Source organism: Mus musculus, chromosome 9 (assembly GCF_000001635.26).
Source record: "Mus musculus strain C57BL/6J chromosome 9, GRCm38.p6 C57BL/6J".
Lineage (NCBI taxonomy): Eukaryota > Metazoa > Chordata > Mammalia > Rodentia > Muridae > Mus > Mus musculus.
Genome location: NC_000075.6, coordinates 59,656,060 through 59,679,595, shown reverse-complemented (window position 1 = coordinate 59,679,595; position 23,536 = coordinate 59,656,060). Strand labels below are relative to the sequence as shown.

Sequence of the window (23,536 nt, the reverse complement as noted above, 5' to 3'; positions counted from 1 at the left end):
AGCTTCCCGATACACAGCCGCACTTTGGTGCAGGAGGCAACTTATATACTCCCAAAGTATTCAGTCTCCGGCGTCTCCAGTGGTCCCGTGCTTGAAGGTTATCTGGTGGATCCATAGCACCCAAGGCCAGGCCTCCTGGCTGTTGTCATTCTCAATTGCTCAAAGGGCAGGGCTCGACCACCACTACCAACCCCCGGAAAAAAACAAAACAAAACACAACACAGGTGCTTCAGCTGCTGTTTATTGACATTCAGGTGGGCACTATAGCAACAGGCCTGGAGACTCTGCAGAATACAAGGTGGAGAGTGGAGTGTCTGCAGTGACAGAAGTGGAGTGCACAAGAAGTGGGGAGGCCAAAGCTGTTGGGAAAGCAGGTCAGGGCCAGGGCCAGAAGTCGTCATCTACACTGGGACCCTGGGCCCCACACCCTCAGCCCCTACTCTTTTGCTGTCTCCTGACTCCAGGCTAGGGCTGGGAATTCTGACAACTTTCTACAGAAGCAAAGCCCAGAGATGCTGCCGCCCTTCTGTGATAAAGTCAGGGTTTCCAGTCCTGCATTCCTCCTCCACCCCTGGCTCAGGTAGGGCCCTGAATAATAGCTGGTCTCTATTGCATGTTTTAGAGGCATTAATTTTCCCTGGTGTCCCAGCCCACCAGCGCCACACTATGGCCCAGAGTGAGCACTACAAGCGTTGCTGGCCTAATGGAAAGGATAGGGGAGGGGAAGGGACAGGGGCTAGAAGAGGGGCTCCAGAGGGCCATCAAGGTACAGGCACTACACGCATGGTGTTGGTGAATCCAGAGCCAGGGCGCCACCCGGTCAGCACAATGACCACATCTCCCTTCTTGAAGAAGCCTCGGGCCTTGCCTGGGGGGAAAAGGAGGTTGGTGAGTAGAGGTATACACTTGAGGAAAACTGCAAAGCCCCACAGTCCTAATTGATCACACAAAGTGGCACTTTTCCCAACCCAGACACAAATCCAACAAGGCAGGTGCAGATAACTGCCCTAATAATCCTCGTCTGGGTAGGGGAGCAGGTTGACAGTTACTTCTTCTCACCACAAGATGGTGCAAGCCTCCTAGCCTAAACAAGGGCTGAGGCTGAACTCAGAATGCAGAGACCTTTGGACACCATTCAGTTTATACTCTAGAGAGTCAGGGTCAGCTGCCTCCTTGTCTCTATATAGGAATAAGGCCACAAAAGCTTGTGTTCCCCACCCTCTAACCCCACCCTGCTCAGGACAGTAGCTCCAGCTAATCTTACAACTGGGTGATAAAACAGATAGGCCCAGCCCATGACTTCAGGAAGTGGTAGTTTTAGGGTCCCCATTTATTAGCACTTCATCATTCCCTTGTTTCCAGCTACATACCAACATCCATGGCCAAGTTTACACGAAGGTCGACATCCTCAGCCCAGGCATTCAGCACGGCATCCTTACACAGCACAGGGAAGATGCCACGGTACAGATGGGCCTGGCGAGCAGTCTGGGGATTTCGAGTCACGGCAATGATAGGAGCCCGAGGGCGGTACCTGGCCACTTGGTGAGCACTCCTGAGATGGAAACAGGTTGGAAAGACTGACCGTTAAACATGTCATAAGACCCTTTCAGTAAGCCTAAGCCAAAAGTAATACCCTCTAATTCAACTCTGGACCACAGGCTTTGCCCACTGACAACTGTTTCAAGGTCTGGCCTGCCCCTCAGACCTGTCCTGTCTTTTCTAAGATGATTATCCTGCTCTCAGTATGGGCAGTCCTATAGGAGCATGGCTGGTAGAATTCTTCCCACAAATGAACCCTTCCATCTGGCAGTGAGGCAGCTTTGGCCCAATCTCAGCAGAACCCACTCCTGTAGCTGCCAGCAACTTTTACAATCCAAGTACCATGTGCCTAGCTCCTGACTTCTTCTGCAAAGAACAGCAGCAGAGTTACCAGGCCCTGGAAGCCAACAATGTTCACCATAACACTATACTGTTCTCCTATGGGAGTCCTAGCAGCTAATGTTAAAAGAAACCTCAGAATTTCTATGGTTTTAGAAATCTGGGTGGTAGGGCTGGAGAGATAGCTCAGTGGTTGGGAGCACTGACTGCTCTTCAGAAGGTCCTGAGTTCAGGTCCCGGCAACCACATGGTGGCTCACAACTATCCATAAAGAAATCTGACACCCTCTTCTGGTGCATCTGCAGACAGCTACAGTGTACTTAGATATAATAATAAATCAATCTTTAAAAAAAAAAAGAAAGAAAAAGAAATCTGGGGGCTGGAGAGATAGCTCAGCAGTTAAGAGCACTGATTGCTCTTCCAGAGGGCCTGAGTTCAATTCCCAGCAACCACATGGGATCCCAGCAACCATCTGTAATGGGATCCGATACCAATGTCCTCTTCTGGTATGTCTGAAGTACGTGTACTCATATAAATAAATAAATTTAAAAAAAAAAGAAAGAAAAAGAAATCTGGGTGGTGATCAGGTGTGGTAAGAGGAATATCTGGCCATTCAAGATCCCCTGGGAATGTAGGGAACCCCTATTCTCAACCTGTAACAAATGATAGTGTCTATCTCTATCAGATTACTCAATTAGCTAGGCACGGGGGACTGAGGAATTCCACAGCAGAGCTTCATGCTAGCCTGCATACATAGGCTTTGAAGGAAGGAGGTAGCTGCTGGAACCAGGAACTCTTCAGAGAAACCCCAGAATTAGCATAGACCTTGTATTTTAGAGCTTTCAAAACTCCAGGACTAAAAATGATAGTTTTAGTGTCCCCATTTCTCAGTACCCCATCATCCCTGGCTTCCAGCTACATACCAACATTCATGGCCAAGCTTACACAGAGGCCACCATCCTCAGCCCAGGCCTAAGTAGCTTTCTGCTACTTAGTTCATGAACACTGCCTTAGGGAGACAGACCAGTGCCTAGTCCTCCACACTGATTTTACATGTGTTTGGCTTTCTGTAGCTAGGCTGTGATACAACTTGCTCTTTCTTCCTCTGCACCATGAGCACTGGGGCTACAGGCACACACCACCACACTTGGGTATTTTTTATCTATCTATTGTGCTATATAGATAGATAGACACTGGGCACCTCACTCTCTCCCTCCACCGTACATTCACTACAGCTGCCTGGGTATTCTGACCACATGCATTAGATTTCCCCAGGACTGGAGTCAGACAGTTGTGAGCTGCCATATATAGGCAGGTGTTGGGCCTCTGAAAGAACTGACAGTGCTCCTAAAGGCCAGACCACCTTTCCTGGTGACCTCTGTGTGCACTTTAAAAAAATAAAAAGTAATAATAAAAAACCTTTAAGGTGCCAGATTCAAATTCAGATAGTCATGATTGTGCAAATCCTTTATCCACCAAGACCCCTCCAAGTGTGTACCCTTGCGCATACCCAGGGCCAGCCTTCTCCGTCCTCCATGGTTTCTGGGGACCAAATATGGGTCAAGCTTGTGTAGCAAGCAACTTTACCAGCTGAGCTATTTTGTGAGTAGGGCTCTGTCCTGGATGGAACTCACTTTGTAGACTAGACAGGCTACAAATCCAGACATTCGCCTACCTCTTTGGCCCAAGTGCTGAGATTAGAGGCATGCTCCGCCATGCCCAGCTGCCACGCAGTGTTCTGTCAAAAGGCCCCACAGTACTAATCACGGTGAAACTGGGTGTTTGTTCCAGCTCTCTGTGAGGCAGGCTTTGAACGTGCACTGGAGCCAGCCAGTTGGTTTGGTCTATCTGTGAGTGCTGCCTGGAATCCTCTAGTGGCAGCCAGGGGCCTTAAACTGGCCCAGAGCCACTCACTCTTGGCATCCTCAAGGAGAGGTGTCAACTGAGCGTGGGCATCCCCAGGGAGCCACTGCCGCCTCCTACCTGCCAGACTTGGTGAGCACGATAATGGCCCCACTGCAGCACTTGAAGGAGGCCTCCACGGCACCCACGGCGGCAGCTTCTGTGGGGTCGCTGGTAATGGGCGCCAGGCGGCGGAGTTCCTCGAATAGCTGCAAGTGGTAGATGGCAGCCTCTGCCTCTCGGGCAATCTAGGGGAGCAACATCCGTCCAGAGGGACGAGGACGGGGGACAGGGCTTTGTCAGAGCTTTGTCACAAATGGAGAGGGAGGAAAGGAGTCACAGACAACTGGGAAGGAACATGTCCCTGGGCACAAAAATGGCCAGGAGAAGGTGAGCCACTCCATGTTCTGAACTGAGCAAGATTAGAAACTCCACAGGAACCATCCTGCACCAGGTGCTGTGACTTCCACTGTGCCCAAGGGAATCCTTTGGTCCTGCCCTATGGTGACCTTGGCTGTCTTCCTGAAGGAGAGAGGCTGTGCCTAGGCTCAGGCACATAGCGGACCTAGTTGCGCGAGAAGCTGGTTATCCTATAATGATACCTGCCCTTAGGGCCCTACCTGCCAGACTCCGTGAGAACTATCAAAGCTGCTGCTAAACACTTATAAGAGGCCTCCACGCTGCCCATGGCCATGGCCTCCATGAGGTCTGTGGAGTGACTGGAGGCTCGCACAAGCTCTTCAAACAGCAGACGGTGGAACATGGCTGCCTCAGCCTCCCGAGCTATCTGTAAGGTTTAGGGTAGGAGGGATAAGGAAGAGGGATAAAGGCAAAAACAAGAGAGACAACACATGGAAAGACAGGGAACTACATCAGAGAGGAAGGAAGGCACCCTTAGGTTTAGGTTTAATCTTTTCTTCATGCAGAGGCAGATGCAGAGGCAGGGTGGTCAAAGCCCATATGCTCCTGGAATGGTTGCGTGGGATTTTGGGCTGCTCCTTTTCCCCTTACTGTTCAAATACAAGGAAAGTTCCTTCCGTTCTAGAAAGATATTATCCTTTTGGGACTTTCCCCTTTGTTTCTTAAAAAAAACCCCATCCCCATGTGTTTATGAGATGGGACTCACCCCCATGTGTTTGAGATGGGATCTTACCATAGCCCCTATCAGCCTTGAACTTGCCACAGTTATCCTCAAAAATCACTATTTTCTTTGCCTCAGCCTCCCAAGTGCTAGGATAACAGGCAGGCACCATCAATTTCTTTTGTTTTTGATTGAAGCTAAGACAGGGACATATTGTTAGGCCCTAGGACCTTGGCATGGAAAGATGCCAAGGTGGAGCCAACCACACTTCCACTTGACCACACTGCCTCATGACACAGCTTACAGGAAGAACTAGGCCTCCCCTCCACACACGGCTGTGTGGTTACAAGACATCTAGCTTAGCCTACATACAAGAGCGAGTCCTTGCACCTGGTTTATAATAGAAACATCTGGGCAGCTCTGAAAGCTGGGGTCAAAGGTCAAAAGAGCCAAAGTTACATGGTGCGCCAGTTCTAAACAGAACAGTGGCCAACTCTGGCTCACTTGAACACAGTGGACAGCCGTGTGAAGAGGCAGATGCCTGAGAAAGCATGCATGCCTTAAGACACCAATTAAAACTTAGCAATTAAAACTGTTACAAAACAGCAAATGTGTTATATATAGACTATCTGTTCAAGTAAAACCAGGCATTAGAATGAAAATCTAAGTTTTAGAGAGTGCAATCCCAAGTATTTTAGTATAGAGAAGATGTAAAACCAATAACTCACATTTATTGGTAGTATTAGCAGATTTGCAAGTGGAAAGTATTCTTTTAGTTACAAATAAATGGAATGCATGCAGCCCAAAGGACATGAACAGGAAACGACCATAGCTGGGATGTCTAGCTCTTAATTACAGGTCATGAACTATATCAGTTAGACAGAGGAGGAGGCAGCGAACAGATGAAGGGGAGAAGCTATCCTGAGTGTTAACTGATGAGAGAGAAGCTTGCACCCCCTGAAGGGGCAGCCACAGTCTAACCCGGACTCTGTGACTCATCTTCTGAGCAGGGCCATGCAATCCCAGCCTCGAGGTTCTAAGGTGTCTGTTCATAGGAAAGGGCAGGGCATGAGAGAGGGCAGGACATGAGAACTAACTCCTACTCTGCCCACACCTGCTACAGCAGGGTGCAAACAGACAGCTGGCTGGCCCTATGAGGATAGCAAATCTGTGCTCAAACACACTATCACATGTGATTCCCTTTAAAAAGAAAATGAGAATGCAAAGATTACATCAATGAGCCCAGAGGGTTATCTAACATTTCATTATGGCAGTAAATTGTTTAATGTTATGACTAATTAATTATAATTAATCTCATCAAATGCCACCTTGGGCAAGGTCTTGCGGTCATATAAGTCACCCAGAGCTATACAAAGATAAATCCATGTATGTGACTGCATGGTTTAGACTACCTGGTCTTGTTCCTGACCACTCTGAGGTGATAAGACAACTAAGCAGGTGACTAGAAAAGAAGGGGGTTTGGTGTAGATCAGGAAGGCACACAGACTGCTGGAGAAGGAATGTCTGCATGCTAGCTACTGAGAAGCTGTGAAGATCAGCTCCCAATACCAATCAGATCAGGAGGTGACCAGCTGAGACAAGCTGAGTTCAAGCTTCTACAAAACGGCTGGTCTGTTTCAATATAGGCACACATCTGGCTACAGCTACAATTCAGATAAACCATGGGTAGATCATGGAATCTACTTAACAGCTGTACACAAATGAAGCAAGGTAAGATGTCTAATCCTGAAGGGGGCTTTTTTTTCTTTCAGTTTGGGGGCTTATTGGAAACTGGAGACACAAAAAGAACAGTGGTTCTTTGCTGGCCGAAAAGGGAATAGAAAAGCTCCAAGAAAGTTAGCCAACAATGCTTTCATGAGGCAAGGAAAGGTCCTAACTGGCGCCCTAGCTAACTGCTCTGCTCAGGAAGTTCTGGGTCCTCACCCATCACAGTCAGCAGGAGTCAGGTCAGCTGGAAGTCTGTTGTTTCTGTAAGATAATGCCTTATTCTAGCCCAGCCTAGCCTCAAGCTATCTTCCTGCCTCAGGCTCTGAATGCTGGACCTCCAGACCCTATCTTACTGAAACCAGAAGACTTAGTCAAAAAGAGCATAGATTTGCCCAGAGAAAGTCTTTATAATCTCCAGTCCAGAACCTGCTAAATTCAGCACCCATTCCCCACGCCCAGAGCTATTTCTAGCCCTACATTGGGTTTGGCATAGCAAGAGACGTCCCATGTGACAGGCACCATGCAAGGCCAGCTCAAAGCAGCTTAGTATGGCTACAGCCTGCAGTGCAGAGAAGCATCTGCTCATGGGACCATCAAGAGATCAAATTAGAAGCCAAACCAGGCGAACAGCCAAGAATACACACTCTTGGCTCCTTTAGAATAGAGGCCGCCCCGCCGTCTGGGTGTTCAGGAGGGAGGAAGGTATCCCTTGACTAAGTCCTAGGACTTTAATATTTTAGCCAGATGTGGCCTACGTAATGGAAAAGGTAATCGCCAGAGCAGGACAACGTGGTGGGGCGCAGGCAGCGAGAGCACAACGTGAAAATCAAGAAGCAGAGCATGCTCCACACACCTCACTCTTCTGGCCGTGGTCGGAGGGAGGTAAAAGACTGGGTGATGCAGAGGCCTTGGTGGTAGGCTTGGAGGACTTACCAGGTGCTGCATGCGAACAGCCTCCAGAGGGTAGTCCCCCTTGGCTGTTTCTCCAGACAGCATGATGCAGTCTGCTCCATCCAGGACTGCATTGGCCACATCACTGCCTTCAGCACGGGTGGGGCGTGGCTTCTTGATCATGCTCTCCAGCATCTAGGAGGGGACAGACAAGGGCTCTCGGTAAAAGACCATCACTAAATGAGATCCTAGGCCATCTTCAGTGATAATTGCCAAGATAATTCCCTTAAGATTGTGCAGGTGCACAGATCACAGCTATGTGTGCCCAAAGGACAGGACAAGGCCAGGTCTCCTAGGTGGAGAATGCAGAAGGAATGAAATAGCACATGCCTGTGTGGCACAGATGACAGGCTTCCCAGCTCGGTTGCATCGCCCGATCATCATCTTCTGAGCCAGGAAGACCTTCTCTGCAGGAATCTCAATGCCCAGGTCACCACGAGCCACCATGATCCCATCACTGGCCTCCAAGATCTCATCAAACCTGGTAAAGAAGAGAAAGATAATAGAGGACAGGAAGCACAACCAAAGTACCTGGGATCCCGACAGAGATGCTTTCAAAGGTCACACCCAGGGGCACACAGGCGAGGGGGCATCCACAGCACAGTATGATAATACTCACAGCACAACAATTTTACTGGCTGGACTTCTTAAACACCATAATAAATATTTCAGGGAGGTTTTGGTCTGCATCTCACCCCCCACCCCGTTTTGTACTTCCCTAATCGACACTTCAAAGACAGAATGAGGCCAGTGGATCTTCTACAAAGTGGATCATCATTTAGCTAAGGGCACTGACTGCTGCCCTTTGAGCTGACCCACTCCCCAGCCCCAAATACCAAGGCCATCAGCACCTATGGCTTATCAAGATAGAAAGAGACTCCCAGTTGCCCAGTACAAAGGACACAGAGCCAAGCCCACTGTAACCCACAGAAGCAGTTCTAGGGGAAGCAGTAGGGAGAAAGCCAAGTATGAACATTTGTCAATAAACCACTCATCCTTATGAATGCCACCTTAATTAATTTCCATTTACGTAGGCATCATGCTTCTCTATGGGAAGCTGAATGGGCCACTCCTCATCAGCACCATTATCAGACCAGAAGATTTCTAAGGCTTCAAGCTTTAGCATGGACATCTGAGGCCCTTGAGTATCCAGCCGGGTCCCAAAATGATGACTAAAAATACTTGGCCTCCCTAATGCTGATTCAGATGTCCGCCTGGACCAATCCCAGCAGGCTGTATTTTGCTGAGCAGGTATCCAGGACACACCATGGCCACACCCCTCTCAAGGGCTGGGCAATGGAAGGGTCTCAGGACTCACCTGCGGACGCCTTCATGGTTCTCGATTTTGCTGATGATCTTGATGTTCTTGCCCTTCTCTCCCAGCACCTTCCTGACTTCATGCACGTCGGCTGCCTTGCGGATGAAAGATGCAAACACCATGTCCACATCCTGCTCCACCCCAAACTTCAGGTCCTGGATGTCCTTTTCCGACACAGCGGGGAGATCCACAGCAGCGCCCGGCAGGTTCACGCCCTTCTTGCTGCCCAAGGAGCCACCATTCTCCACCTCCGTCACCAGGAAGTCAGCGCCTGTGTGAAAGGGATCACAGAAGACCACCTCAATTTACAAGAAGCAGAGGGAGGAGGACTCTAAAGCCATAATTAAGACTCCAACACACACAAAACAAAAACCAAACCAAACAAAACACTTCAGGAAAGCCAAGTCAGTTTTCTCACCTATAAATACTTACTTACAAACTGCTAAGAAAATTTGAGTTTTAGGTATGGTAGCACAAGAGGCAAATGCAAACAGACCTTTGAGTTCAAGACCAGCCTGGTCTACACACACAGTTAATTCCAAGTCAGGCAGGGCTACAAAGGGAAACCTTGCCTCAAATTAATGAATAAACAAATAAATAGCCACACGAGGTGGTGTACATTCTTTTTTGGTTTTCGAGACAGGGTTTCTCTGTATAGCCCTGGCTGTCCTGTAACTCACTTTGTAGACCAGGCTGGCCTCGAACTCAGAAATCTGCCTGTCTCTGCCTCCCGAGTACTGGGACTAAAGGCGTGCGCCACCATGCCCAGCTGGTGGTGTATATTCTTAATGTGAGCATTTGGGAGGTGGAAACAGAAGAATCAAGAGTTCAAGGCTAGCTATAGGAAACCCTCTCAAACTGTCACAAAGTATTTAGAATAAGTAACTTTAACTCTCATTCTAAGGCATATAATAGTAGTCTAACATATGCTGCACCGAGACATCTCCACCTTCCTGATTCCCGAACGCTAGGACGGAGGACTAAAGGTACCTGGACCTTTGTGGGTTATTTGCCCTTTTCTTTTTTAAAAAAATTTATTTATTTATTTATTTATTTATTTATTTACTTACTTAATGTATTTTATCTGTACACTGTATCTGTAGAGATGGTTTGTGAGCCATCATGTGGCTACTGGGAATTGAATTTAGGATCCCCCACTTGCTCCGGCCCAAAGACCTTTTATATTTATTTATTTATTTATTTATTTACTTAATGTGTTTTATCTGTACACTGTATCTGTAGAGATGGTTTGTGAGCCATCATGTGGCTACTGGGAATTGAATTTAGGATCCCCCACTTGCTCCGGCCCAAAGACCTTTTATACACGCTGTAGCTCTCTTTAGACACCAGAAGAGGGCATCACAACCATTATAGATGGTTGTGAGCAACCATGTGGTTACTGGGATATTTGAACTCAGGATCTTCGGAAGATCAGTCAGTACTGAGCCATCTCTCCAGCCCCATCTGCCTTTTTTCTGAGACAGTATTTCAGACAGGTCAGGGACGCAGACCAACAATAACCTTAGACTTTTGATCCTCTGGAGATTAAACCCAGATCTTCATACATTCGAGGTCTGTGCTTGCCAGAGCTCTGGGGATTGGAGTTGGCATTGGCCACGGACTGTGTACCAGACATACCTTTCTCCTTCACCTGCAGTGAGATGAGCCCATCGTCCACGTAGATCTTGCTGCCCACCTCCACCACCTTGCAGATGTTCTTGTAGTCCAGCCACAGGATGTTCTCGTCACACTTCTCCATGTAAGCGTTGTCCAGGGTGATCTTCAGAGTGGCTCCCTTCTTCAGCTCCACCTCAGCGGTGCCGCTCTATGGATTAAAGCAGGAAATGGGAGTGTGAACTGAAGAAGCCAATGCCCCTGATGGGGGCGCTCAACTCTGGCTCAAAGTCCAAAGAAACCTCTCACCTTTCTATAAAGCCTGAATTTGTATATTGAGGAAGAAATAAAACAAACAAAATACCCGTTTCCCAGAGTGAGACTAAATAGGTTATTTACATAGCAAAAGTGTGACCCCCTACCAGGCTATTCTAGATACTCACGCCCTTGATGAGTCCAGTCCGGATCTCAGGTCCCTTTGTATCCAGAGCCACCGCAACAGGACGGTAGAGAATGGGATCAGATGCAAAGCTTTCTGTGGCTTCACGGACATTCTTGATGGTCTCTGCATGGTACTGGAGAAAGAAAGGCAGATTGGCAGGTGAGGTGTCCCTGTCCAGTTTCCAATCCCCACCCTGGAGCTAAAGATGATCAATTAGCAAATAAAAAAAAAAAAGTATGTCTGACTCCTGACCTTCACCCATCTCCTAACCTTAGCAATATCCATTCTTCCCTCTACACAACAGCATCAACTCCAACTCTCATACAGTTCCAGAATACTGCCACCAAAATCAATTAAAGGGAAGACTATAAACCCATCCTGTGGGACCCTTCTGTTGTCCCAGTGTCCCTAGGACTCACCAAGGGATGCTAATCAGGACAAGCAAAGACCCAGGATTTGTGTTTGAAGATTTCTGCCCTGGCAGCCTCTATCTGTTTTCACTATCGATCCCAACTGCAATTCAAACTCAAAGCTGTTGACTTAGTGAGCAATGGCCGAGCTAAACAGCTCTAGTCACGCAGACCCTGCTTTCATAACCACTTCCTCCGACCAGGAGCCTGCCCCGGTGCAACCGCCATTGCTTTCTTCACTTGTAATAAAGTTTCCCCAAACCTTTTCCCTTTCCTATCTGGGACTCAGAGCCAAGATAGCAAAATAGTTTGTTGCCAGTGCATATCCTTGTGACACTGGTGACAATGGACCATTCAATTCAGCACTTTATGAGTCTGGTCCTTGAACCACTGAGCACAGCAAAACACCTGCAAGCCTGTTTGTTAGGGCAGAGCTGGAACCACCATTCATCCACAAGGACCGAAGCTGCCCAAAGGCTGACCACCACCCGGTAACCCAGCTCCAGATATCCCAAAATATTGACTACCGACTGCCTTCATTTGCTTTAGAGATCCTCTAGAAGTTTGGATTTCTCCCTTAATTTCCACTGAAGAATTATGGCTGTACACACTGAGTTACACACCTCAGCACATTCACGAGCATAATAAACACTCTTCAGCTTCGTATATATAAAGCTGCATTGTGATTGGAGTATCTGGTGGTGAATTAGCCTTCTCTGCATGGTAACACTGCTGGGAGCTGGGTCGTGCTATCCATTATCACAGCTGTGGTTTTTCTGGCATGTAACCAAATGGGGAAGACTGGCAGCCATCAGTGCTATCCTTGTAGAGGCTCTAAATTTAGGCTGTTTAAAAGCCAGTGTGGGAGTACAGTACTGCCTGTTCAGCAAGAATGACACATCTTGAATATGTGAAAAGCAAGAGATGGGAATTAGAGACACAGCCAAAGCTGTCAAGATCAGGTGCAGCTAGGTGGCTGATGTTCCTGTCAGAGGGAAGGAGCTTGGTTTCCACGGTCTCCAGGGAATCACCAAGACCAGCACCACCATCACCCAGAGCCTCACTGAAGGTGCACATGGAATAAGAGCCCTGACTTGTGAAGCTTTATATTGTGATATAAAAAGGTTCAAAGTACAGCCAATCTCTAATGCCTTAGTCTGAAATCAAGGCAGAGCTGGCCTGCCCAGTGGTCTGGACAGTCTCACTGTCCCCTGCCCTCTTAGACCTGCTGCATGGTGTTATTTTACTGGACTCAAGAGCCCTAAAGGTCAGCACCTCCAAATCTATTTTTGCCTGACTAAACACACTACTCGCAAGGACCATGGCAAGTGGCCCTAGTTCTGTCTCTGAACTAGGCTCACCTTCTTCCTGGGAGCTCCTGTGGAAAGCCAGAGTTTGGAAAATAAGGACCTCTCCTGGTTTGCAATAAGATCTTACTATGTTACTGAGGATAGTCCCCATTCTGGCCTCAAAACCACAATCTTGTACCACCACACCCAGCAAGAATGTGTCAAATATTGCTTAGGTGCCTGAGGAACTATCTCAGGTTCCATGACATTTGGGCACTAGCCTCCAAGCTATTTATGGAATATGGGTTAGGGAATCTATGAAGATTCTCATGTTCTGGGGTTCACTTCTTGGACCATTCTTCTCCATCTATTTTTAGTCCAAACAACTTCCAAAGGTCAGAGGGCAAAACAGCACAGGGTTAATGCTTTTACTCTAAATAGGACACAGAAACCAAGAGGCAGAGAGGAGTCTCCTTCCCTCCTTCACCAATACCAGTAGGAAATCCACAGTCAAGTTAGAAAGTATTTAAAAAGCTGGGCGGTGGTGGCACAAGCCTTTAATCCCAGCACTCGGGAGGCAGAGGCAGGTAGATTTCTGAATTCGAGGCCAGCCTGGTCTACAAAGTGAGTTCCAGGACAGCCAGGGCTATACAGAGAAACCCTGTCGAGAGGGAGGGAGGGGGAGAGAGAAGTATTTAAAAGGTAGATCTTAAAATGACTCCAGCTATCCATCTGCTCAGAACCTTTTGGTTCACACACAGGAACCACTGTAAAAACCCTGAAGCATGGGGGCCAAGACATCTGATGGCCTAGGGTTTCCAGCTAAACCCTTACGTGCCTTCTTTCATAAAGGTTGACGGTAGGGCTAACCCTGGTCGGTGGGTGACAAAGCAGGCCAGGTTTCTATTCCAGTGAAGTTAGAAGAGAGAAACGGCAATGTTCCGTTCACTGGGACCCCTGGACTCACACCTGCCTGCAGTACGACTGTTAAGGAATCGCTGAGTCTCCTGGATCTCGTTGACGCTCACCTCATGGGTTCCATGAGAGAAATTCAGCCGAGCCACATTCATTCCAGACTTAATCATCTCCTTCAGCATCTCCACAGATCGGGAAGCAGGCCCTATCAAGAAACATTTAGATCCACAGGAAGAAAATCATGACTCAGGTAGGAAAATGTCTGAAATTTGCTCAACATTTAAACAACTCTTCATCCTTTGCTTTTAATTACCTTCACAAATTAAGAGAAAGGTCTTTCCAAAGTACAGAAAAGACTATTGTACTAGTCACTTTCTTAATTATGTGGGAACACTAACATTCTCTACAAATTCTGCAGGGCCTCATTCAGCCAGAAAAGTGGAGGGCAACAGTTTTCTCTGCCTTCAAGATGTCTGTCTACCGAATGCTGTTGGTGACAGCACATGAAAAAGACCACCCCTGAACCTCACCAACTACAGAAAAAGCACACTAATTCTTCTTGATGGCCAATTCCCAAGACCTCTACTCCCCTAGAAATGTGGACCGTGCCTCACTCAGAACCTAGGCTAGCTCTGCAATGGTTACTATGCCTTTCAAATCAGGTAGAAGCCTCCATTTAGAGGAAGGAGGGCCACACTCACCAATGGTACAAATGATGCCAGTGTTGCGGGCCGTGATGGGGGCAGAGTCAATGTCCAGGCGGCACATGTGTTCCAGGAAGGTGTCAGCCATGGCTGCATGGAGCTGCTGGGTCTGAATGAAGGCAGTCCCTGCTTCACTGTGTGGCTTCGGCATGGTTCCTGAAGTCCTGGGTCCCGGAGATTTGAAGAGTGCAATTAGATTAGGCACTGCTTAATGAGGCACTTGGCATAGGAAGCTGTCTCCTGCTTACACATTAACCCAATAAGATTGCTTTGTGCACAAGCAGCATAAAAGCCTGGCACGTGCTGGTTATGTGGGTGCTACTCAAATTGGGCAAAGGGCTCTTGTGACTATTGGCAAACAGCAAAGACCTTGGTGAACAAGAGTAACTCCCTACCCACTGCACACACCCTGGGAGCCAGTTTAAGCAGGCTTCTCACATGGGCTGTCACCTTGTCTTAAGAGCTTTCTCATCAACCCTAGAAAGAACATCACTTTCCCCACACAAGGAAACCTCCAAAGTTACAGTAAGAAACACCCCCCAGCGCATGTTCTAACTAGTATGTCAGCACACAAACATCTTGGGAAGCCTATCATGATGTCCAATCTCCAGTATTGGCTTTGGTAGGCACTCAGCATGGTCTCACTCTCTCATTCACCCAAACCTAAAGTGGTCCTGCAAACAAGAGAAACCCTGTCCCAAAGCCTTTCTTTTACTCCCAAAGTCCCAGGTCTATCTAAATGTATTCTTTAGCTTTTATCAGACACAAGAGTAAGGTCCAAATTACAGGGAACAAAACAGTTCTTCTGGGCAGGAAGCAAAAGTCCATAATTCTTTAGCAAAAAATAAACAAAAGCAAAAACAAAAACACAGTACCACCTACAAGACATACAAAGCAAATTTTGCACAAGGGCATTGAAATGGCCCCAAAGTCATTATAACCTCACCAAGGAGTCTTCTGTAACCTAGGAGATGGAATCACAGCAGCTACTCTACACTGGCCTGAAATCCACTGTGCAACCTAGGCTGACCTTGAAGTTACCATCTTTAATCTTTCCAAGGGCTGACATTAGACCTAGCTTCCCCAGCCCGAGGTCTGGCTATTTGGAGCCTCTTTCTCTGTCTGATAGGTATAGCACCCAGTAGTCTGAACATCTGTTCCAGGTAATTAACCACCCAGGTCACAATTCCAACAGCTGTCCTGACCTTTGCTTTTACTTCATTACAACTAAGTGCTCACTGAGCTGGATAGTCAGCTGATTAGAGGACAGAACTCTCGGGAGAGCTCTGGGCTATAGCTCGCAGACTATCTGAGACTTGAATGAAGCTGACATTCTTTCTCATCTGAGTTTTCAGGCCACAAGGCTCCTCTCAAACTCCTGAACATAAAGTCTTCAGCCTGTGCTCCACAGTATCTCCATATCCTTGCTCTCCCCTGTCTCCTCAGCTGAGGACCCCCACTCTTCCCGGAACTCTGGCTTTTCTGGACGCCTGGAGAGTATGTACCTAAGTCTGTCTCTGCAACCTGAGACTTCAGCCACCCACTAGTGACCAAGTACCAGACACCTGTAAGTCTTCAAATGCAGATATGAAAAACTTTAAGACAAAGTTATCATATGTAGCACAGGCTGGTCTTGAACTGATGACAGTCTCATGTTCCAGCTCTTGGGTGCTGGGATTACAGGGGTGCAACCACTACATTCTTTGCAGAATTGAGAACCTTTAAAGGAAGGAAGAAACCAGTGGCCAACATTGTTCATTCCTAACTCTACAAGACACATCAGACACCAAGATGTCAACTTCTCCAGAGTCTTAGCTCCTTGCCTCCCAGCACCTTGTTTGTTAAATGAGCTCCGGGTCTCTGCCAAGATCAATTCTGCCTGGTTTTCCCTCTCCCCAAATGTGAGAAGTCCCTAGGCAGCCAGGTCCTTGGTCTACTCATGGCCGAAACAAACACAACTGGCAAACTCACGGCTCCCAGCCAGGCTTAGGATAAGTGGCCGCTAAGGGACAGTACAGATGGTACACCAAGCCAATGAGACACAAAGGCCTTGCTGTGTCCGAGATGGGACAAGTGAGCGGGACAGACACCAGGACAGTGTCTGAAAACTACTGAAAAAGCCAGCCACCAGGCCGTTCTTCCCATCTGAGACACGAGTGTGCCCTCGCAAATCCCTGCCTGAGTGAGGCCCAGTGATCAGGTCATACCTTTGGTTCTCTGGGTCTGGGCTTCTGATGGCATATTGCTGTTTTGTTGACTCAGTGTGGCTTGGTGGCCTCACTTGGAAAGATCGCTCAGAGTGGAGTATGCTTTGCCCTGAAGAGCTACAAGGATTAAGGTGAAAGCTGAATATGACTAAGCTCTTTGTGGTAACGACCTTAATAACAAGGCAAAAAGTTGCTGTTAACTACATTAAAACAGATATACAGTGGAGAAGATATAAATAAAAAAACCCAGTGGTAAAAGTGACCCTTTACTGGATCCCTTGAAGTACTTTATTCCCCCAATACACAAATTTCACTATTTAGTTTTAGGGGGTACCTGGTGGGCACCTTGCAGGGATCAGAGGACCACAACTGTGCTCTCCCCTCCTACCACTCAGGTTCTGGGGACAGAAGCACTGGAGCCATCAGAAGCAAGCTCCTGTGTGTGTTTCCAAGCTATCTCACTGACCCTCGCTGCTCCACCTTGGATGATAGCCTGTATCACGTTACTGCCCTACTCTTCTGAGACAGCATCTTACTACACTTCTGTCTGCCCAGCGTGTCCTTTATTAATAAAACTGTTAATTAAGTAGTCTTTGAAAATGACACATTTATCTCTATGCACCCTATAAAGCTCACTGTGACATCAGCCGTGTCCTTCAGAATTACCCTGCTAAAATATAGTGATAGATGTGTGTTCTCTATGCCCTCAAAAGTGCTCAGCAGGGCAGCTTCACTGACCCAGGAAGGGCAACTTAATCCACTGACTTTAAAAGTCACCTTCCCAAAAGTGTGTGGCTAATCCATGGAAAAATTTCATGACCACAACCTATCAGTTCCATGCAATTTTCTTCTCCTGTTTTGACCGGTCTCAGGCTTGACAGAACTTTGTTGTGCAACAAGGATGTTCCAACAGACAAGCACTGCTGCCCTCCAGGGCTCAGGATGCAATTTAGCAGGTAAAATTTCACACACAACCCATTTCTCTATCTAGAATTAAACCTAAAGTCTGCAGAGTAGACTTACCTTGCTACCATATACAAAGTGACAAATGAAAATACATGTGTTCCAATGGATGGACACAATTAAACAGACTTCTAACAAACCTTACAGGGGTTTCAAGTCCCCTACCAACCTCATCCTTAGAACCCAGCTATTTTCACTCCCAAGGCTCTGACCTGGAGCCCCTCCCTCCCTCCCACAGCTCTTCTGCCCATTGCATGGCCTCCAGAGCCCCACAACTCCAGCCAACCACCTATCTATAGTATAGTATAAATAGAACACCCTTTTAGAAGTCTTTTCTGGCCCAGGACAGCAGCTCCAGCCTTGTTCCTTAGGGTAAGGTGGGCCCCTGGGCAGGACTTGCCTTATTGGCCAAATACTTGTATAGATAGCAGTGACTGCCAGGACATGCGGCCCCACCCATGCCAGCCAACTCACTACAGCATCCTCCTCCTCAGGAGGCACCCACATGCACAGCCAACCTCCAGCCGGCAGCAGAAACCCGGTGTGTCCCACGACAGCAGTAGATACCATGCCCTGGGGCAGAAGCCTTACTCTTGAACCTGAGCCCCTGAAGCAGGATGTTCTTCAGAGCCATTGCCCCTCTGTGAGAAAGGAGACACCAGCCCAGGCCTCAGTTGGGCTGTAGGTTGGAGCATGCACAGGCCCAGCTTGGCTCTGATTACCTGGTTCTGCCCTTTCCTGTCTCAGGCAGTTCTCCTCGGCCCTTCACATTCATCTCCCTCGTGTCAGGAACAAAGGTCATTAAAAAAAAAAAATCCCCAAACCAAAAATGCCTGGTGCCACCCTGCTTCTTAGAGCCAACACTCTTGGAAGGTCATGCCTCACCCCACCAATGACATCGTCACGTAGGTCCAAATCATTGCTGCCCTAATAAAGCAGCCTGGCCTAGGAACAGGGCTTTGTAGCAACCTTTCTCTGATGTCACCCCAAGCCTACTTTCCCCAGTACCCAAGATCATCTCACTTCATCCATCAGAAAGGCTGCTGTCCAGCTATCAGTGACCCTAATGAGAAGCCAACACCAGGGTCAAAGCAGGTGACAGTTCTATCCCCAGAAAGTGGTAAGGCCTGGAGCACAGTACCCAGCATACAACAAAATTAAATGTGCGGTATCAAGGGTACAGATCACTTGAGCAGAGATTTTGGGGGTTGAGAGTCAGATTCCAGACAGGGTTTCTCTGTGTAGCCCTGGCTGTCCTGGAACTCAATAGACCAGGCTGGCCTCAAACTGAGAGATCTGCCTGCCTCACGGCCCAGCTTATTTGATTTTTAAGACAAGGTCTTACTTTCCTCAAAGCAAGGGATTTCCTGGCTTCTAGCTCAGCTGTGCAGAGCGGAGAACTAGCCAGAGCAGGAAGGAGGTGACTTTGCAGAAGTTTCTGTCCGGTTGGCACATGCGGTCTTCCTTAGCAAGGCCAGTGTTTCCGGGAATGCTGCCCATGCTCTGGACCCTGGCTCAGAAGCCCAGAGAACCAGGTGTAAGCAGAATGCACAATGGTCTCAGCAACAGGAGGCACCGGCTCAGCCCGGAGCCACAGTTGGGGGCAGGGTGATTAAAGTCGGAAGGAAGGCAGCACCAGCTGTCCAAGAGCACTGACCTACTTACTACTTCTGCCCGCAGGCTTGCACGACCGCCTTTTCCCCAAGGAGTGGGATCTAAAGACTCCATTTCTCCCACCCAGAACTTAGCATCAACACTGACTTTTTATCTTTATAGTTTCCAAAACTTAATTAAATAGCATTCTGACTTTATTCAGTTCATAGTCCATTTTGTTTTTTCCAACTCACAACTTCTCCAATCCCACTGTCCTTTGCTCAGTATGATTACAGACACGTGCTACTATGTGCATTTTATGTAGTAGTAGGGATGGACCATGGCTTTGTATCAGATCTACATTGCCAGCCCCTTCCCTACTTTGTTTTTTTGAGACAAGGACTCTACAAATCCTGACTGTCCTGTCTCTCTGAGATTAAAAATACATTCCACCACACCCAGCCCTTCTCTACATCAAATCAAACCTTTGACTCCTCCAAAGTGGGCATGGCAAAGGGTAAAGTCTTTTACACTGGAGACACCAGTACTTTAAGGCCAAAATATGGCCTAAAGGTTATTCACACATTTAGAAGGAATACAGCTTCCTTTGGAGGCAGGCCTCAGGAGATGCTCAGAGCTCCCTAGAGGCCACTTAAGGTACTGCAGCCCAGACCTCTCTCCTACGTGCAGACAGGCACAAACCACAGTAGGGGTGTGGCCTCACAGCACAGCTGGTGGTGCCCTGGGACCACCTCCAAACCTGAGTAGCTACACTAGGCCTTAAGATCCAGCAGTTTTGCAGGCCACGATGCACGTGGGGCTCACCTCTCCTGATTACTACATAGCCAAAGTAAGTCTGGCTCTTGGTTAAAAATTTCAAGACGCACGAAAGTTCCAGGGCAGGAAGAATGTTCTTCGTCATACAGTCATCTACTCCTATTATAGTCTCCATGAGTGCAGTTTACAGAGATGACTCGGTCCTTTACCAGAAGCAGTAAAAAAAAAAAAAAAAAAAAAAACTCACCAGTTAACTTGCCTGTGGGTATTTGAGATGATTGAGAAACTGAAAGACAAATGAGTCATTTTCCTCTACCTCAATCTCCAGCTTAGTTCTTGCCCAACTCGTGTCGACTTGCTGCAAAAAAGCTAAAGATGCTAAAAACCCAATGTGAGTTTAAGGCAAGAAACGCTTTTTCTACCTTTCTGTCCATAGCCGCTTCCTCATCCCTTCCACTCAATATTAAGCAATTAACAGCTTTAAGAAATAAAATAGCGTTTCCTGTGACCAACACGTTCATATAACACAGATGGCATACCCAGCCCCCATAAATCTGTTTGGAGTCAGCTATGAAATGTGCCAAGTCACTCACTGGCTGGACTAAACTCAAAGTCATTTGCCAGTTTGCCTCCAGAACACCGGGAATAAAGGGATCAAGGGCCATTATACCTGGTTGAGATACATTTCCACCAAAGCCCACTCCCAAAATAGGGTTTCTGTGTAGCTCTGGATGTCTTGGTACTTTGTAGAGTAGGCTGGCCTCAAACTCAGATCTGCATGCCTCTGCCTCCTGAGTGCTGGCAAACAGTTCTTAACAAATTTCCCTACAAATTAAATAATTTAAAATATAATGCTTAAAATGAAAATAGCTATGTACTAAATAAGTGATTAGTATTCATATAGTTTGGCTTAAGCAATAATTCAGAAATGCCTCGAGAGAAACTGCCAATCTGGATACTGGTTGTTCTATGAAAAGCTGCTGTGCCAATCATTCAAGAATGAAAATATGCCGTCTAGAAGCAGCCACTCCACATTTCCACTCTTATGGTCACCTTCATTTAGGTGATACCCGCCACCTCTGGAAACAGGGTATCACCCGCTCCATGTTCTCAAGCTCACAGGCCTTCCTCCCAAGTACTGGGATTAAAGCTGAACCACCACACTCAGTCTGAGTGAGACATGTTTAATTCAGGGAAAATGCACGCTATTTGACTCACTAAAAAAGAGGGAACCTTACAACACTTCAGAGAACAAGTGTGGTCCCCTCACTCACCCAAGGAAGAAAATTTTCTCAAAAGCCGCAAAGTTGAAAGGTTGAGTCATCTTGCCCAGACCCGGTGATGGTTTACACTACTTTCCCAAAGAACACCCTCACTGCCTTTCCTACAGCATAATCAGGCCATCAGAGGGCAAATTATTTGCTAACAATGCTTCCTTGAGTCTTGATCTGAGCCCCCCCACCCCACTGTTGGGGCAACAGTACCAAACTTCCTACAAGCCAGAAGGCATAAAAGGCTTACTTGAACAAAGAGGACCGGAAGGCTTCTATCTGGGTACCTGTTTCTTTGTTTCTACCCTCACAGCCAAAGACAAAGGCTGCACAGATTTCTCCCTTTAGATAGCTCTTTCTCAGGAGAGCTGCAATGTAACATTAATTACTTTGTAAACACTGACGGGATTCCAGAGAGAATTTGTTTCCATGGGCATACTGGGTATTCAGAGCCTACCTGCCTCCCCAAGCTTACCCCTAATGTGCATAAAAATAGTAAGGAGACAGAATCAAGTTGGTAGCCTTCAAGGTAACTACTTCATTCATTGACCAAAAGGATATAATGCATGCCCTTCTGGATATTTCACCCGAGGTTAGTCACTACATCGAGGATGGCCCGTACTTACAAGGAGACCAGTAATTTAGCAGCCTGGAGTGACACAGGACCAGAGGCCAAACCTAAGAATATTAATAGATCACACCGGATTCCAAAACCTAGCTGCCTCCATGCACGACTGGATTTTCACTATAAGGTTCACTTTTTCCAAACTACCAGTGTCCTGGATTTGGAAAAAGTGGTCGAGCTCTTATCTTACTATGACTGGGTATTTACTGGGTCTTTATAGCCTTCAGACTAGAAGATGCCCGGCTTTTTCAAAACCAGTATGCCGGCCACCTTGTGCATGCAGCCCCATCTTCCTCATAGCACTGACTTGACAAAATCTGCTTCCCTAATTAGACCGAGCTCTGTGGGCTATGTGTGTTCTGGTAGCGTCGGGCTCCAGTTTCTGTCGGGAACGGGTATGGGTTGATCGCCCACCCTCCCCCTCGCCAGCACGTGGGAGCAGCATGACCGATTAATCAGACGCATCGCAGTACGTGCCGCCCCTCCGCCGCAGGATGGAGCGCGAGAGCAATGAGGGCCCGTGCCCACCACCAAAAATCTGCGGGCACACAAAACAGGCAGCAATAGCGGCCAACCTTTCTTGCCAGGCCACCGGGAATACAAAAGTTACGTAACTTGTAGCTGCATTACCAAGGACCGCTAGTGACTGCATCCTACCTCCATGCACCGGACCACGAGGAGTCCGCGGACGTGACTAGAATGCGGGGGGAGGGGAAAAGCTGCGAGGGGGAGGGGCGAGGATATGGAGGTTGAAAGGATGCTGCGGCGCGGACGTGACCGGATCGGAGGGGGGAGGGGCGACGAAGAGCTGCGAACACTGGCGCGGGAAGAGAACGCTGACCTGAAAGGAGGATGAACGCGGAGGCTGAATGGGGGGTGGGGGTGGGGTGAGTAGGGGAATTATTTCAAGTAGAGATTAAGAGGAGGGCACCGAATTATGAGGGCACAGAGCTAAGAGGAAGGTCGTAAGTCGTAGTGGATGTAGGAGGACGAGCATCGGAGCAGGGCGAGAACAGGGTGGCGAGGATAGCAATAGTAAGATAAGAGGCTGGAACCAGATTGAGATGGAAGAGAGAGCAGAATGAGACCGTGGGAAAGGAGCTAGCCGGCCACCCTCAATTTGGAGGATTAAGACTTGGACTCAAGTGTGGCTCCTCCCCAACCCGGAGTGGGATGCTCGATGCCTGGCGCCTGAGTCCCGCGTGGGCAGGCAGGCCTGCGTTACACACCAGTGGGCATCGGCTCTGGGGACAGATGGCTTAGGTTCTCCCCGCTCACCTCGGGCGTACTTCGGTTCCTGCTGCGATACCTAGAGCGGACGTCAGTCAAGTGAAGACGAGTCGCTGCTGTGCGGGGCTGCGCCGACTGGGCCTCAAGGTTATCACAGCTGCGGGCCGCCGCAATCCCTCCGCAGCCCCGCCCCTCGCCCAATCCGGGCTGCGGCCGGCGGCGCCCCGCCTCTCAACGGGGCGCCCGCACCTCCTGAGAGAAGCTCAGGGTAGGCGGGACAAGCAGGTTGCCCTTTTGAGGAGGACTACCTTCCGTGGCGGAAGGACATCGTAGACCAAATTTGCTCAAGGGTTATCCTGTTGACCAATGGGGAAGTGGTGAGGGAGCAAGGCCCGCCCACCGGGCCAGCGCCGCCGCCGCCACCACCACCCCTAGGTTCCCGGGCGCCACCGCCACCTGTTGCTTTAGATCGGCTACAAAATGTTCCCTTTTTGGCCTTTTGCCCAGGTCTCCCCATCTGCCCTGGCCTACCAGGGCGGTGCCCAGATTTATAGGTCCACGGACATTCCTCCAGCCCCGCCCGGAGACTCTCCACCCTCCCGGCGCCCGCCCCAGTACACCCTCTGAGGCTGAGCGGA

At 48.4% G+C, this 23,536-nt stretch overlaps 1 protein-coding gene and 1 long non-coding RNA gene across 15 annotated transcripts; one reads left to right on the top strand and one right to left on the bottom strand.

Moving 5' to 3' along the window:
- Positions 1 to 223: 223 nt before the first annotated feature.
- On the bottom strand, positions 224 to 23,020 carry Pkm (pyruvate kinase, muscle). Of its 14 annotated transcripts, XM_011242674.2 has the most exons (13): positions 21,047 to 22,580; positions 20,020 to 20,058; positions 16,440 to 16,556; positions 14,230 to 14,396; positions 13,642 to 13,733; positions 10,916 to 11,047; positions 10,497 to 10,683; positions 8,859 to 9,129; positions 7,871 to 8,021; positions 7,523 to 7,675; positions 3,862 to 4,028; positions 1,371 to 1,552; positions 224 to 868 (listed from the first exon to the last, which is right to left on the bottom strand). In XM_011242674.2, exons 1-13 carry the CDS (start codon positions 21,094 to 21,096, stop codon positions 762 to 764), a joined length of 1,815 nt encoding a protein of 604 aa, XP_011240976.2. In that variant the 5' UTR covers positions 21,097 to 22,580; the 3' UTR covers positions 224 to 761. The 14 variants fall into 14 exon arrangements, 12 of the variants coding, with proteins under 12 accessions (XP_011240976.2, NP_001365795.1, NP_001365797.1 ...); NR_166146.1 differs by lacking the exons at positions 16,440 to 16,556; positions 20,020 to 20,058; positions 21,047 to 22,580 and adding exons at positions 4,401 to 4,567; positions 22,947 to 23,020; NM_001378866.1 differs by lacking the exons at positions 3,862 to 4,028; positions 20,020 to 20,058; positions 21,047 to 22,580 and adding exons at positions 4,401 to 4,567; positions 22,947 to 23,020.
- LOC115487221 (uncharacterized) lies at positions 15,243 to 17,028 on the top strand. Its single transcript, NR_165179.1, has 3 exons — positions 15,243 to 15,395; positions 15,679 to 15,799; positions 16,835 to 17,028. It is a non-coding gene; the product is annotated as an uncharacterized LOC115487221 (long non-coding RNA).
- Positions 23,021 to 23,536: the final 516 nt, after the last annotated feature.